This window comes from Dinoponera quadriceps, unplaced genomic scaffold (genome assembly GCF_001313825.1).
Source record: "Dinoponera quadriceps isolate SergipeBrazil2010 unplaced genomic scaffold, ASM131382v1 scaffold453, whole genome shotgun sequence".
Classification (NCBI taxonomy): Eukaryota; Metazoa; Arthropoda; class Insecta; order Hymenoptera; family Formicidae; genus Dinoponera; species Dinoponera quadriceps.
This window is the reverse complement of record NW_014554678.1, coordinates 677,367-693,870: the sequence shown is the minus strand read 5'-3', so window position 1 is coordinate 693,870 and position 16,504 is coordinate 677,367. Positions and strand designations below refer to the sequence as shown.

Below are 16,504 nucleotides of genomic sequence, written 5' to 3'. Positions count from 1 at the left end.
AAATCGCCAAATCGGAACTTCTCAAACCATCGATGCACTGTGTGTCCATTAGCCACATTCTTGCCAAACACTTTGTTGACACTTCGAGTTGTCTACGCTGCATTAGTTCCACGACGGAACTCATATTCGAAAATAACGCGAATTTTTTACTTATTCATGGTTTACAAAATTTAATCTGCAAAAGACAATTCAAAGACAAATAATCACAAACCAAAACGTGCGTCTGGAAGACTGACAATGTACCTTCACAATAACAAAAAACAACTGTCAAAGTAAAATATCAGATATATCGGGTATCAAACTTGGTACATGAGGTAATTGGACATTTCATAATGATCTAATAGCAATGATGAATGATGAAAATTTTGCAAGATATTCCAAGGCATAGAGAGACATGAGAATGACGACTTCGATGTTTTTCGCGATAGTACCGCTACAGACGACTGTTCAGTTCGCCATCTATATAGATTTTCATTGGCTGTGCCCATTTGCCAATACTGTCATATATACATCATTTGAACGGTCGCCAAAATTAAATAGCCCAACATGGCGACTGCGAATACCCGTTCTCATGTACCCTGTACCAGCATGTATCCTGTCCGAAATAATTCGAAAATATTTCCTGGCACCCAATTTTGAATGTACATTAGTGTCAAATGTCTGATTTCAAATTGCACTCATGCAATAATTGCGTTCAACAGAGAAAGGAGCTTTGCAACTGTTGTAAAATTCTATCAATCTGATTGGTATATGCTCTCCAACCAAGATGAAAGTGTACACCAATCAAATTCACGAATTTTACAGCAGTTGCAAAGCTGCTTCCATATTGAATCATTCGACATTCGCTGAGAATCAGAATGAGCGCTTCATTTGTATTCCGAGATATCGCAACACTCGCTGCGAAGCGATATATCGCTCCTTACCGCTGGCAGTGACAATCGAGGCGACGTCGAGCGGAATCGAGCGTTTACCTGAGCTGGTCGCGTGATAAATATTATTGCATAATTATAAGTGAGTATAAACAAACGAATGACCGCCGGCTCGTCGATCGTACATCGATAGTTCGTTTGACCGGTCGATTAATTATCACGATCCCTTCCGCGGTACAGTAATTACGTAATATTTTCCGAAGAATTATGTAATGTTTTCTCTCGCTCTGTGGGCATAACCGCTATTAAACACGTTTCACGCCATCGTGACCTTTTTAACTATAACATGTAACTGTTGCAATTTCGAGGAGCTATATTTACGATGCTATTGATGTGCAAAGAAGAACTCGACGTCAGGACACGTGTCAGACACGGCCGTTGTTCATTCATTAAAACCGCTTTTCATTTATTCTCTAATAAACGCAAGGATTATTATCGCATGCCATTGGTATCCGAATCTGAATCCGATGAAATTTTCACGATTCGTCATCTGCATGTAAACATTACTTTGCATTCCATCAGAATGCCCAGTAAACACCAATTAACAATAACATTAATTATTATACATCAATATTATAATTGCACGCTCGACAATGTAAATGCACAGATAACTTACGTTGTATATAACAGCTACATCATCGAGTAGGGAATTATAACATTGTTGTAATGTTAGTGTTAATATTGAGAATGGATATAATATATAAGGAAGATGTAACCAAACACAATTTGCACGTCACGTTAGGAGCATTCGATACAGTTCTTGCGAGCCTATGCACCTTCGTGATAAGATAAGATATCTGCACACCTGCAATTAGATAAGATACCTGCACACCTACAATTAGATACACAAGATAAGGCTTATTGACAATGCCTGCAACATAATTTGAATGTGTTACACAAGTAAAAGAGAGTGAATATATCGATATTTTGCAGAAACCATGGTGGCCCACACAGTACTTCTGGACTTTACAGTGTCTGGTAGTATGATCGCCGATGTAGAGAAGCGATCAAACCTGAAATCGGCAATTTCCAATGTACTGGCGGAGCATTTCACTGGTCTCAAGCCATTGACAGAATCCAGTATTGATGGCAGTTTGCTCGTTTTATACACTGGGCCCAGGGGCAGTCTGATCACTGTCAGAGGATACACGGAAGGTCTGATTACCTTAAACATCGAGTATTACAAACAGGACGACGAAGAGGCACTTCTGACTTTCGAGGTAGGATGCTCCAAGTTAATAGATTAATTCGCCTAGCAACAGAAAATATCTATTTTTTCTCTTTTTTTTTTTTTTCGCAACAACCAAAACAAACACCAACGAAAAGCTTGACATGCTCTCCTAGACTAAAAGTTTCCTAAACTAGAAGGTTTCATAATTATTAAAATCTCTTTAGGAATATATAAAGGGAGGAAAAGAAAGAAAAGATAGGAAGCGAATCGTAGGAATAGGTTGCCGATACGTTAGAGAGAAAGAGCAAAAAATAGGAAACACATTTCTCATTAGAGATTCTTAACAAATTTCTCGAACAATTGTCGAACGAATCGATCTTTGCGGGGATCAAACTTAATTGTTAAATTCAATACACGAAGCAATAGAATATAGGCATTTTTTTTTATAACGGAAGCGAGAAAATGGCATAACTGACAGAACGTTGTAGCAGTGGCGATACTTGGAAGCTGATGTTGCCATGGCTTTGAACAGCCAGCGCAGCAAGCGTTTACCGCCAGTAAGACGAGGAACCATATATGACCTCTATCTGACGCTATCAGGTAGAAAAAATGCTTTCCCTCAATTAGATTTTGTTCCTCGTTTACTTCTCCTAACACATATCTACATATATTTACATACTTGTAGATTTATATCGTGGAATATTTGGCATAGAGTTACAAACGCTATTGACTGTCACTAATAGATATTTAGGGTAGGCCGCTTGCCAGGAATGCTGACTTAATTTTCTCCCAGCACTGTTACGTTTTCAGCCCAGATTTTCTATCCAGCACTTGTTCATAAAAAGATTTTAAATATTTATTTAAATACATAATATTCAAGCATATATATATATACATATATATATATACTTTTATGTCTACAATTGTTCTCTTGCCTTTTCTGGCTGTACGAGTAAAAGTTTCCAAGTATATTACTCAACGTGTCAATGTCAGACACATTCACTCTTGAGAGATAGTTTCGGTATCGAGAGGCAATAAAAAGAAATTGCCATGAACATACAAGCAACTTTTCTAAATCATCCAGGATGTGCACAGTGGGCTCTAAAATGTCTAGCATTTTTAACGATAATGTTTAAGGCTCTTTGATAATGTTCAATGTGTTTGTACGCACCCGTTTTTAAATTGCGTTTAGCTTTAAATTCCATTGCGCTTGTGTCAATTTACTATGATCACACTCAGAGCCTTCTTATTCCCCCACACTTACTGTCGTGAGACGATTTAAGAGATTTTAAACTCAATTTACAATCAGAGAGAGAGAGAGAGAGAGAGAGAGAGAGAGAGGGGGAGAGATTGTTCTACGGTTCATCTTTCTCAATTTTATATCCGTGAACCATAAGATGCCGAGATCGTCAGATCCTTAGACCTACATTGTCTTCAGGTCGTCACACTTTTAGTCGTACGGCTCAATAATAGGGTCATCCACATACATACATATACAGACACAATTATCTTTTTATCGTTTTTATATTACTACGTTTTTATTTACCGCTTGTTACGGTATCATTTTGTTGGACGAAAAATAAGCCCTTGCCATATATCATGGCTTGCCAGATCTCGACACCTTTTTTTAGCTTCCTTAACAGCAAGGAGTGTAGCGATTCCGTTTTACAAGATAGTGCCTTTGTTCTGTTCATTCGTTGGTTCGGCTTGATGATGATGATGATGATGGTGATGATGATGATGATGATAATAATGATGATGATAATGATGATAATGACCGACGATCGACGATCGATGATAAATGTAATGACGGATGATAATAATCATGACGGACGATCATAATGATGATGATGATAAATGATAATCATGATGACGGTGATGACGATGGTGATGATGACCGGTCGTGATAGTTGGCAAAAGAATTGGAGACGGCGTTGCAGGCAGCGGCAACTGCTACACGGTCGCACACGCTTACCCCGATTAAACGCGGTGGACCCTTTGAGAGATACTATCCTACCGCCGGTGAGTTTTTATTTATAATTATGTTTACGGACCAGCTAACGTGGCCGTTTTTACGAGGCAAACTGCTTGTACACTTGAAGGGCTCAGTCTAATCGAAAAAAAAAAAGACCCATAGTATTATACATCGATTCTTGAATGTTCGTAACTTATAGATGTCCTCACGCCTCTCTTACAAAAAGAAGTCGAAATTATACAAAAGAAAAGAACCGAAAAGAAAAGAAAGAAAAAAAAAAGATACGTTGTGCGAACAGGCAGCGTCTTAAGAGTGTTGAACATTCGAGGCGTTTAAGATCAAAACTCATCAAGCCACACACACACACCGTTTGAGACTGATCTCGGAATGTATAATTTTTACTCGAAACTTTTGTGAAGTTTTAGGCTTGGCGATTTCTGATTCTAGACACCTCTTTCTCGCCGGTAATGTCCACACGTGAGAATCAGTGCTTGGCTCGGTTCAAGTTCAAGGAACACGTCCATCGTGTCTCTCTCCGCGCGTTAAACCCGAGGACATCGTGTGTCTTGTTCTTGCATGACGATGCGTTCAGTTTGAAATAGCATCTTTCAATTACCTCCACATCATTTCTTTTCCGTCTGGTTATGATGCTAACGTTCCCATGCGTGTTTTATCAGCTTTGCCTTGCGATACTTCCCCCCCCCTCTGTTTCTTTTCATTATTATTCTTCGCAGTGTATTCTATATGTATCAATCAAAGCATGCCTTAAAAGTTAACGTTATCGCGGACCGGTGGCAAGTATTGCCAATAAAGATTGCCCTATGTTCAAGACGAACGGCTGCTCGAGTATGACATCGACAAGCTCGTGTTCGAGGCTAGATCGCCGTACCAGAAGGTGCAAATCGTGCACTCCAAGTCGCTGGGCAATTTGCTGGTGCTGGACGAGCTACAGAGTAAGCAGCGTGTATATAACGTATCGATTGTATCCGGTTGATTCGGTAACTCACCGGCTGTGTGTCTCTCCGCAGACATGTCCGAGGCAGATCTCATATACACAGAGACGCTGATGCAGCGCGGCAAGGAGAACTATGCAGGCAAGGACATAGTCATACTCGGCGGCGGTGACGGCGGCTTGTTGTGGGAATTGCTGAAGGAGAAGCCGAAGTTTATCACGATGTTGGAAGTACGTGAATTACTTTAACTTGTAAGCTTTACTGGAACTGTATAACGGTGTAACGTATTCGGTTCTTGCATCTCTTCGCGCAGATCGACGACATCGTGATGAAAGCTTGCAGTCAGCACATGAGAAGCATATGTGGCGACTGCCTGGACAAAAGAAAGGGCGACAATTACGAGGTGAGGCTTATAATTTTGTATCTTCAAATGGTGAATTGCATTTCAGACCTTGGAAAATTCTCAGACGATTCCCTCCCTTTCCCTCTTTCTCTTATGAATTCGATAATTTCAATCCGAATTCTCAAGACTTAGCCCTCTTAATTATATTGGTTTTATAATGTCATAGACGGGGCATGCAGTAGATTTTTTGCGCGTTGTATAACTTTATTTTGTTGTTTTTTCCTGAAAAACATAATAGTTTCATAATCCTAAAACCTGTAAAATATACGGCGAACAGATATTTTCTCTCGATAATACAAGAATATAGCGTCGTTCAAAAGTAGTTATATAATGCGAAAAACTTACTGCACGTAATTTCTCGCTTATGACGTCATAAAACCAATATAGCTGCCCAAGAGAGCCGAGTCTTAAATCACTGGATAGGAGGGGTTTGTGGTTCCGCCGATTCTCGAGATCTCAAGCTCATAAATGTGATTGACACTTTACAGATCATAGTCGGCGATTGCGTGAAAGCATTGGCGCATATGATCGCGGAAGGCCGTAGATTCGATTACGTCTTCGGCGATCTGACGGACATTCCTATTAGTACAACGCCGCACGGTGATGCCTGGGATTTCATTAGATTAATTCTCAACTCCTCCATGAAAGTATTGAAGCCCACCGGCAAGTACATGACGCACGTAAGTATTCCGTTGTTATTCGAAAGTGCCTCTAATTTGACTGCGAACAATACGTAAAGCGATTAGCCGGAGGTTACTAGGAGATTTCAATAACTAAATCTAGCTACGAGAAACCTGTGTATGGTACTTATGTGTACGTGCTCTGCGGACACAGGGAAACGGCGCATCTTGCCCAGAATCCTTGAAAATGTACGAGGATGTCCTGTCGCAACTGTGCGTGCCCGTGACGTTCACGAAGGATCGCGCCTTCGTCCCATCCTTCTTCGAGGACTGGATTTTCTACCAAGTCTCACCGAAATGATGGAGTAAAGGATGGAGTTCGGGCAGGACCTGGAGGACCACGCCAAAGCAGCCTCCTCACAGCCTGCTGCCTCTCTTATGACCCAAGCTACTCCCTAGTTTAGCCTTCTTAATTAACGAAATTAGTTCCTGAGCGAGGCGAATCAAACTATCATATTGATCTAATTCATTCTTTTGTAACACAATAACTGGATCAGTCGCGCATTTCCTTCCGTTACATTTTCGAGAGAATCTGTTTTTTTTCTCTCTCTCTCTTTCCATGATCGACCTGATGACAAAATAACGACAGTGCTGGAGGACAAAGTAACGGGCACTCTGATAATAGTAGAAATACTTTATCTCGTGTAGTATAAAAGCAGTCTCTACATAAACAAACATTTTCTTTTATTTCGGGGACTAAGAGGATAGTCTCGTGACAAATGCCACTTGAATTCAGTGAATTCAATTTGAACACGCGGAACACTGTCGATATAATGATAAGTTTCAAAAGCTGTTGCTCCGTTTACATCTATCGGAGATATGTTTCTTCGTAGGTGAACAAGTATTTTTTTTTTTTTCGATAATACAAGAGTAATAGCGTAACTAAGTAATAAAAATTTTAATGCTTATCAGCACAAAGATGGCGAAGCTCATAATTCATTATTCTACTTTTTCAGGTAGGATTAATTTTACAATTATTGACACGAATTATGCATTTATTTCAAAATCTTATCCGTCAGGTGCGACCAGCATCACTTTTTGTGTTTTACGAATTGCTGTAAAATTCGACTTCCTCCATCGCTATCTCAATATCGTACTGTTTGCAAAATGTACTTTGCAAAAGTCGTATTGTTTCAATTAATCGTTGCGTGAAGTATACTATACACAAAGGTGCTGATTTCATTCGTTTTCTTTCCTTCGAAAGTAGACGAGACGAAAGAGATTTAGTATTTCAAGATTTGTTCCTTTTTGTATCCGACCGCGCGCTGAGGAGATCGGTTTTGTTGTTGATCCTTTATCAGTGCTTCTGAATTACTGAATTATATTTACCGCAGCGTTGCACTGGGACGTTCCCTTTCCAGTGCAACACTGGGTTTACCGTACAACTGGGTTTACGGACTGTTCGTGATTTCAATCGCTTTATACTCAAAGTCGTTCTCTTCGTTTTGCCAGTAAAAGGATTAACAGCAATAATGATACACCCGTGACGTTACTTGGCGCGTGTCACAGCCGATCTGCCTGTCTGCGGTAGCTCGTGTATCGAGATACCTATGCGATGTACATACGTATGTCGCATATACGTACATATATTCTGTATTGTAAGGCTCGATGTAAGGACGACGAGAATTTTGTCAGGATAAATTATTTTTCTAGCAAACGCGGTTCTTTCCTCTGATTTGAACAATCGACGAAGCGATCGACAAATGAACATACACCCGTATATATACACGCACTCGATTAACCCTAAACAGTATAAAACATTCTAACGCGTACATATCGGTATACTAAATTTATATACGAACTTTAATTGTAACGAAATCTCTCAATATTATACCAATAAACTCATCGTTCTAATGTGAAACGTCACGAAATGAACTTCAGTGTTCGGTGATCCGCTCGAAGGAAACTTTCGATGATGGAATATCTCTCTTTAGATAAATCTTATAAAGACACACACTTCACACCGTATTAATGTCAGAGATCATGTGTCGCACTTATACGGTTTAGGGTTAAGAAAAGATGAAACCAACAATAAATAAATCCCATGTGGGCATACAAAGCAATGTGAGTTAATTTTAAAACAACGACGGATATCTCCAAGTCACACACGCACATACATCTCTCAATTCCCTGTGCGATCTTATACAAACGATATTAATTTATTAAAGACCTCATCTCTCCTGACAGTATTAAAAACGATTAAATACGGAAGCACGCTCTCAACGTAACGTAAATCGGTAACGTAAATACGGAAGCGGATGAGTAACGGTGAAATATACAAAGAGAAGCCTAGATTGCTCCCGTTCATTATGGGTAATTGTCGGAGCTTTTATATATGTTCTCGATAACCGAGCACTCGAATCAATCGATTATAATATGATCGATGAGCGTACGCACAATCTAATCACGTAAGTGCGGAGAAAGAGTCGGAATTATGACGTAACAATGAATTAGATCGTTCGATTATTTACAACAATGTACAGTCGTCAATTTCATCCCTCGGGAAAAAGCTGTCGCGTGCGTGCGCGTGTGTATGTGTGTGTGTGTGTGCGTCATTGTGCTTTTATCCACTGTCGAGCTTTGTGGAACGATATAGCAACGTACGTTGAATTCCACCACACTCGACTGACAATGATCAATTACGTAAAGGCCGTTAGCCTGCGGTATAAACTGAAAAAAAAAAACTTATATCTACGATATAATAAATACGCGATTTTTTTTAATAGAACAAACAGCCTTATAAATTGTATAATTCGGACATTTTAAGCGATACTTTTCGCTAAAAGGGCACTGATCGACCTGTTCGATATTTCGATATTTCGAGGACGATGAACACGTTTCTTATATGAAGCAAAGAATACCGTGATGAGCATCTGCCGCCGAGATACTGAAGTTTATCGCGTTCGATGTGCACAATAAATTCTTTTCTTGTACTCTCTCTCTCTCTCTATTTCTCTCTTTTCCCCGTACGTATTTCGACGTACCTTTTCACGTTTTTCTTCGATTACGGAAAGGCCACGACGTCATAGGAATATCATCGTTTTTTCGAATGACCTTACGCCATAGGTCGTATCAACTAAGAGTATCCGGTATGTAAGTCTAAGATGATGTAAGGTAGATCAGCCTTCTCGGTTTTGCTTTCCATTAGCTTTGGAAACTTTGGCCCCCAAACGAAACGCCGAGACGTGAATAGCAAGATCTGCTGTTATTACAGCTCGTTGCAAAGTTTCACGCTCGATATCTCCGAAAACTGTCCGACTTCGTGAATCGCGGGCTCTATCTCGGTCTCCGCGAGGATCTGCCGCAGCCACTGCTGCACCTGCATCGGATGCTCGTGGCTCTTCTCCCGCTTCTTCGGGTATTCGATGATCACTTCAGCATCGTCTCGGCTCTTCGAGACCTCCTTGTCGAGCTCTTGCAAATCATCCTCCGCCGTTTCGTTCGTCAGGTCCTGTAGCTCGCACAGGTCGGGGGACATCTCGAAAGACCGCACGCTCCGCGGATACGCTCTGTCGAAAGCGTGCAGGCCATCCAAGGAAACGTGGGTCAGGCCGAGCTTGCGTTTTATGATCAGAAGCGGCGAGCACAGGGCGTCGTTGAGACGCATCAGTGCGTTGTTGTCTCTCGTGTTCCGCGCGTCTCGACTCCGCCGATGATCCTCGATGAGAAAAGCGGGTGGCAAGCTGGAGATGCGCAGTGATGTCTTGTAGTCGGAGACGAAATCCTTGCAGCGCGGCAGGCTCAAGCGGTCCCGGATCTTCTGGCATGTGATCGACTTGTCGAAACTGACGTGGTCCTTGTTGGCGTCCTGATAATCCGCGACCTTGTACGGCTCCACGTCCTTCACCGTGATACCGTTCGCTCCGTGCACCTCGACATTGCCGAAACGACGTATCTGCTCCTCCAGTTCGCTCCCACCATTCAGGACGGCTGTCGACGACGGCAGGAAGTCCAGTGATGTTTCGACCAGTGAGAGTTGCTGTCGGTGAATAGCTTCGGCTTGGCGCAGCAATTGCCTCTCCCTGGATCGTAGGGCTTCTGCCAGTTCCTTGAAGCAGCTCCTAATCTCTGCCTGAATCTAAGAATTATATTCCTTTATCTGATGGTTGGTGATGTCACAAGTATGAGGAATATTTCAAGCAACGGTAGCATTGATGTTTCATTCCGGGAAACCTATCAGAATTCACCACTGATAACGCAAAAATTTATCTTGCTATTAGTATGTAAAAATAATGCGTGTTTGAATGCAAAAATGTATCTAACTTGCTTCTAAAAATGCGGTGTAACATATTCACCTCTTTCATTTGCATCGATTTTAATTTTTAAGTACAATTTGCATTCCATTACTGTTGTAAATATTTTGCATAACGGTGGTTGCTGTTGTATTTTAATAAAGTGATGTCATAACGAAAAAAATAGAACAAGAAAATGAGACTTGCATGTGAAACGTACTGAATTACTGTTGACATTTGACGATTTATTTTGTCAATATCAAAGATGATGATTCATTCATTGCTCTGGAGGAGATTTCTACGAGACAATTACAAGCCAATACAAGTACAAGTGTTAATTAAAGAATAGGTTTCCAGAAGAAATTAAAAATTCATAAAAGAGTGGAGTTGAGCAATGCGACTGTTGAGAAGCTCAATTTTTAACCTTACATATTAATGTGTAGGGTTAGAAATCGTATAACTCTATCTGTAACGTTTGATTGGCATACATGAGGCCTGGTACGCAGCGAAAAATAACAAACTTAGCGAGGCTGACTGACTGAAGTAGAATCAGAGGTAAGCTTACATCCACGTAAAATAACAACATTGAGAGTGATAACAAGTGTGCGATACCTGAGCGGATCTCTCCTCCAATGACCTCCGCTTGTCCGCTATCAATTTTATCCGCGACTGATTGTCTTCATCGTCAGCCGGCTGATTTTGTTTGCCTATCATATTTGCTCCTCTTGTGCCAATTTAATAACATCAGTAACAACTCAGCGACAGCAACGCTCACTCGGCCATTGAAGTCGCGTAATTGGCATGCGATTGGCACGCTCCACATAATAATAGACAGCGACGCGGCGGATTAAAGTAATATTTTAAGAGAATTACTGATAACTGGCAACTCTGCAACTCTCGCGACGAATCTGTGTCGTTTTTCGTGTCACGTGAAGCAGCATTCATATTTAGGAAGAAATCATGGATATAAATGTTGCGTTTTAATCAAATGAATATACAGTCTTATCATTTCAATTTCTATTCATATTCAGGGACGTGTATATATTTGTTAATATTTTTCTGCAAATAAGAAACAGATTGTAATAATTAGCAAATTATTAAATTTCAGTAAATAGTAAGATATGATTCTTTATAAATTAGTATTCTGCTTCATGTAAACCTAAAAAAAACTGGACTACCGGTTTTATGCTGTCACGTGAAAATAATCAGAGCACCAACAGGTAAGAATATTTGGACATTTAGTTTATTAATGTATAAAAAAATATTAATTTTACAATTTACAATTTTTTCAATGTTTCATGTGTATGCGTACAAATTTACGACGAAATATAGGTTTCTGTAAAATTGTATCTTTACGGTTATCATTTACACTGTTTTGACATAAAATTTACCGTTAAGGAGTTAATAAGCAATGACATTTTTGTATACGTTAAACCTCGTGAAATTAGCAGTTTTCATTTTTTATCTTATTGCTCGTTATGCAGACACGGACAAAGCAACCTACTTTACCGACAGAGCCGACAAATGAATGTAATTGATGAGTTTTACATCCACTTCTTCAGAGGGCGCGTCAAAAAAAGACTCCTAAGAATTCGAGTTTCTCTCGAACCAGCAACATTGAGGAGGATCACGAGTTGAAGATTGGAACTGGATCGATCGGGACAAAGCGAGCGAAGATTGAAATTAGTTGGCTCATCGTATTCTAATCTCTAATCCGCAATCCTCATTCTTCAATATTTAGTTTGATACGAACGCAGTCACTCAAATTCCTTCCTGAGTCCCCTTCTAAAGACGTTATTTTATATCAAGGTTAGGTAAGTTATTTTTAAAAAGAAGCGCGTTACCGTAACTTAAACACATTGCTGTCGGTGTTGCGCAAGAAACAAGTCGGTATGATTTTCGTTAAATTTTAATGGTCTTTTCGTGATTTTCTTTTCGCTACCGCCCATTCCATGTGCAAAACAACGATTATATCAATATGATGGATGTCAATGATGTCAATGATGGATGATAACTTTCCGGGGTCTAATGCTAACACTATTTTGAGGACCTCTTTCCTAACTGCTTATAAGAAAATAAAAGGGGGAGAGGGTTGGGTCTCCCTTCTGATAGGAGCTCTGATGCTCCAGCATCACTGATTTCTGTAGAAATCCGCCACTGAACAGAGTACCATTTGTAATGTTAATAAAATCACAAGAAGTAACATTCAAAGAGGTTATAAGGCTTCTCAATATTGCATTTTCGTAGCGCGTCAAGGGGGCCACTCATAAACTTAATATTTGTCAAGCAAAATTACGTTCTTATACGTTAATTTCACTGCCTAAATAATAAATGTTAATTTGAAATGTAATTGAAGTAAATATATGTAGTGTAAATTCACCAAATTTTTATCATACTCATTTCGCCTTACAACCACCTCTTTAAAATATTCTCGAGCGATTTTCTCAACAATAATTAATAGTCACGAATATGCAAAGCGGCACTTTTTTCTCGACGCACCCCGGAACGCACTCCGACGTCCAATGGGAGAATTTCTTACTGGATGTCGGGTGTGATTCGAAATGCACCGAAAAAGAAATTATTCAAACCGTGAAACGAATTACACACGTGTGATCGGAAACTCTTAGTGGTTCTATGCCTAATAAAGGTCGAAGTATTATTAACTTCTTCCGGTTTAGGTTTAAACGTTTTCACAGCCAACGCCGCGTTATAATACGCGAATTCTAATATCCGAGCACACGTGCATTCCACCCAAAAATGTCTGGACCAGGGCCGGTGAGTGTCAAATTGTGCGCTTGAACGTTACGAAGCGTTTATTTCATGCCTTTCTTATGATTTCGCAGTTGAATAAGTCTGTACACAATCAAAACCGTGGCTGACGAACCGAGCTGCGGCTGTCAGGGTGCGAGCGTAAAGTCAGCAGCGAAAAGACCGCGATATGTTTCTCTTCTGTGCATTTCGGAACGGACGAAAGGACACGACTACGCGATTTCTCCGAGACTCAGAGTGAAGGATCGTCGCGACCTTCTAGCCGTCGATCGCGTACGGAGGAGGTTGCGAGACAGGTGAGCGCAAATATCGGCTCCCCCGCCGCTTAGATTTTAGCCGCTTGATTTCGAGAACGCTCGAATGAGCGACATTAAGACAATATTCTGCGCAGGCACATCGTCGGGGACATTCGATTCGCGACGTTTACACCAGTAAGTATCTTCACCAACGCGGCGCTCAACCGGCTACGCTACTGGACACACTATGGACCCAAATGCCAGAATCACCCACCACGTGGCAACTCATCGAATCAATATCACTGAACGTAACGTCCGAATTCGCACGCGTTCGCCGCGGAAGACGACGGCGACGGAGAGTCCCGAGAGAATGTACGAGGATCCTGTACGTCTGCAGCGGCGGAGCAGCGCGGCGACGACAGCGGAAACGGAGACTCAGAGCTAAAGCCAGGACTCGTGAGATACGGATTCGTGCGTATTCGCCGGCGATAGCCGGCGACGTGACAGCTGAAGACACAGATCGAAAAGTAGGTACCGTCGCTCGGTGACGAGCCACGGCGAGAATTTCGGCGCGTGTGTGCCGGCCAACATTTTTCTCCCGGCGGTTTTTCCCCGCCCTCCGGACCGTCCTTCCATCGCTGGATCCGGCAGCGAGGATGGTGCCGGATGGGCGGTCTCCGGGCAGGGCCGGGTCTCCACGTAGCGGCCGCTACGGCCTCGCGGTGCGATCTCGCGGCCGTTTCGATAGGTCGCTACGCTCCGTCTCGGTGCAGCGGGCTCCAACCGGGTCGCCGGGCAACGGCGGCAGCCAACTCCGTCGATCGGCGGCGGCGATGCGCCGCGCCAATCGGCGACGAGTCGGCACGGTCGCGCCGCTCGATTGGCGAGACTCGCCCAATGGCCGTACGGAGGCCTCGGCGTCTCTCCACTTCTCCCGCTATCGCGGCCTCTCCTCCGCCTCTCCGCGGCGTATGGAAACCCTTCTCTCACACGCAAAAGGGGACATCTCATCACGACTCTTGGTAGCAGGCACTTCTCCGTAGTGGGCACTCCACTCATCGTGTCGTCGTACGGGTTCTCCGCGAGAGGCTGTGGGGCCTGTGCCCGGGCGGGCGAGCGAGCAAGCGAGCGAGCGAGTGAACGAGCGAGCGCGAGCGGGCGAGCGCTGGTCGAGTGGGTCTAAGCGGCCGTGAGGACCTCTCCAGGAGTACCCGACAGAAGTCCTCTCCATTCATTCATCCATCCATCCAGCCAGCAAGGCAGGCAGCCACCCAACCAGCCAGCCAGCAAGCAAGCAAGCCAGCCGAACCAGCCAGCTAGCCAGCCAGCCAGCCAGCCATCCATCCAGCCATCCATCCATCCATCCGTAGAGAGAGGCTCCTCTCCTACGGAGAGAGAGTGTATCCTCGACGAAGGTGGAGGCGAAGCGTATAGAGTGGTACATTTACCATCGTCTCTCTATCGGCGGCATCCAAGGACTCGAAGACCCCCCGAGAGTGATTTCAGTCGGCCGGCTCTGGCCGGCCACTGTCCTCGACCACGTGTGTAAGGTCGCCGCCGTGGGTGCCGCGCGCGACGAACCCCTGCGACCTCGCGCTGCGTCGTGCGTGCGGACTACGTGGTGTGAAACGCGCGATTCTTCCGCTCGCGCGAAGATGAGTGCGAAGCGCCTGGACGGCGAGCCGGAAGGCGCGTGCAGTGACAGATAAAGAGCGGTCGGAGGGAGCTATGCGCGCGTCCGAGCGTCGTCGAGAGCGCGGAATGAGAGCAGCGGACGATTACTGGCTGGAGGCGGGTGATCGCGAGCAGCTCCGGTGCACGTGAAAGGGAAATATTCTCACCGACTTGTGTCTCACGCTCGTCGATTACGTACGATCCGAGTGATACTGCGGTACCGAGCGGACGGAGTGAACGTTAACGCGATCTCGCCGAGCGGTGGTGAGTGTACGGACGTCGTCGCACTAGCGTCGGAATGTTGTTGTCGCGCCGTTGCCACGGCTAGCGCCGGCCTCATCATTCCGCGAAGCGCGAGCTTCAAGTACTTCGACGGCGTCGGCCTCGCCGAGATGAGCGGCGGCAGCGGCGGCGGCGGAAACGGCGGCGGCAACCAGGGCAACGGCGGCAATGCCACCGGCGGCTATCACCAGCACCAGCAGCAGCAACAGCAACAACAGTCGCAGCTGGAACAGGCCGGCCTGCTGTCGGACCTCAATGGCATCGACCTGGCGATGAGCCTGTCGCCGAAGCAGCACTCGTCCCACGTCCAAGCCGCCGGTGCCCACACGACCCCGTTCAGCGTCACCGACATCCTGTCGCCGATCGAGGAGTCCTACAGGAAGCTCGAGCTCGCCGCCGCGGCCGCCGCCGTCGGCGTCGTCACGCATCCCCAGGGCTCGCCGTACGGGAACGCTTGCGGCGCTCGGGTAGGTGGTAACACCGGCAGCTCGAGCGCGAGCAGCGGCAGCCCGCCGCTGCACGGCGGCTCGACGCCCGGCGGCAGCACCCCCGGACCGGTTTCCGTGGCCAACGGGGCCGCCCCCGGCGGCGGCGGCAGTGTCGGCGGTACCAGCGGCGGCATGAGCGCCATGGGCAATCCTTACGCCACCATGCAGCTCACGTCGCAGTACCAATACTGCGCCGCGGAACTCTCGCCGTACCATCACGCCGGGCCCGGCGTCGGCGCCACGGCCACCGCCACGGACCCGATGCGCTCCCACGCGGTATCGTCGCACCATCACCCCTGGTACGCACCGGCGCCACCGGCCACCAACGACCCGCGCTTCGCCAGTGAGTACTACAGCGGCGAGTTTCTTCTTCTTCTTGCCTCGCGGATTTAGAGGACGACGCAGAGTGCCGCCGTCCTCGGACGTTCCCGAGGGATCCTCGATATAACTGCCTACTGAAAACAACGATTTACCTCTTCTCGCCTTTTTTTTCCTCTCTTATTTCTTCACTTTAATCCACGCGAGGATCTCCTTGTGTTTGCGGGTGACCAAGATATCCCTCTGGAACGTCGTAGATCGTACACGAGTGAGGAGAACGACCGTTATTGCGTGCATGTATTCGCGTTTAACGCGCCGAATTGCCTGCTGTTCCTCGTTAATCGTGACTTTCCATCGCGTTGCTGTAAAAACGTGTCCACCGCGACTACCGAAA

General features: G+C 44.6%; 3 protein-coding genes across 8 annotated transcripts in view; 2 read left to right on the top strand and 1 right to left on the bottom strand.

The window, feature by feature from the left end:
* Positions 1-903: 903 nt before the first annotated feature.
* On the top strand, positions 904-9,044 carry LOC106740768 (spermine synthase). 6 transcript variants are annotated; one of them, XM_014612138.1, is made up of 8 exons: positions 904-1,011; positions 1,863-2,149; positions 2,592-2,700; positions 4,906-5,028; positions 5,104-5,258; positions 5,342-5,431; positions 5,920-6,111; positions 6,266-9,044. In XM_014612138.1, the coding sequence occupies exons 2-8, from the start codon at positions 1,868-1,870 to the stop codon at positions 6,410-6,412; spliced, it is 1,098 nt and encodes a 365-aa protein (XP_014467624.1). In that variant the 5' UTR covers positions 904-1,011; positions 1,863-1,867; the 3' UTR covers positions 6,413-9,044. The 6 variants fall into 6 exon arrangements, with proteins under 6 accessions (XP_014467624.1, XP_014467621.1, XP_014467620.1 ...); XM_014612135.1 differs by having other exon boundaries at positions 2,589-2,700; XM_014612134.1 differs by lacking the exon at positions 2,592-2,700 and adding an exon at positions 4,011-4,122 and having other exon boundaries at positions 905-1,011.
* Positions 6,942-11,163, bottom strand: LOC106740770. The gene is made up of 2 exons (XM_014612140.1): positions 10,956-11,163; positions 6,942-10,189 (listed from the first exon to the last, which is right to left on the bottom strand). Exons 1-2 carry the CDS (start codon positions 11,055-11,057, stop codon positions 9,320-9,322), a joined length of 972 nt encoding a protein of 323 aa, XP_014467626.1. The 5' UTR covers positions 11,058-11,163; the 3' UTR covers positions 6,942-9,319.
* Positions 11,164-14,659: 3,496 nt separating this feature from the next.
* The window catches only part of LOC106740776 (homeobox protein Nkx-2.4-like), a 31,666-nt gene continuing 29,821 nt past the window's right edge, over positions 14,660-16,504 (top strand). The window contains exon 1 of the mRNA XM_014612152.1: positions 14,660-16,135. Coding sequence (XP_014467638.1) covers positions 15,415-16,135 — 721 coding nt within the window. The 5' untranslated portion in view covers positions 14,660-15,414. The remainder of the gene's footprint in view (positions 16,136-16,504) is intronic.

Excerpts from the sequence above, each read along its gene's own strand:
- LOC106740768 (XM_014612135.1), top strand. The coding sequence starts at position 1,868 with ATGGTGGCCCACACAGTACTTCTGGACTTTACAGTGTCTGGTAGTATG. Across the intron at positions 2,150-2,588 it reads AGGCACTTCTGACTTTCGAG|CAGTGGCGATACTTGGAAGC; the intron begins GTAGGATGCTCC and ends AGAACGTTGTAG. Across the intron at positions 5,259-5,341 it reads AGTTTATCACGATGTTGGAA|ATCGACGACATCGTGATGAA; the intron begins GTACGTGAATTA and ends CTCTTCGCGCAG.
- LOC106740770 (XM_014612140.1), bottom strand. The coding sequence starts at position 11,057 with ATGATAGGCAAACAAAATCAGCCGGCTGACGATGAAGACAATCAGTCG. Across the intron at positions 10,190-10,955 it reads TGGAGGAGAGATCCGCTCAG|ATTCAGGCAGAGATTAGGAG; the intron begins GTATCGCACACT and ends TATAATTCTTAG.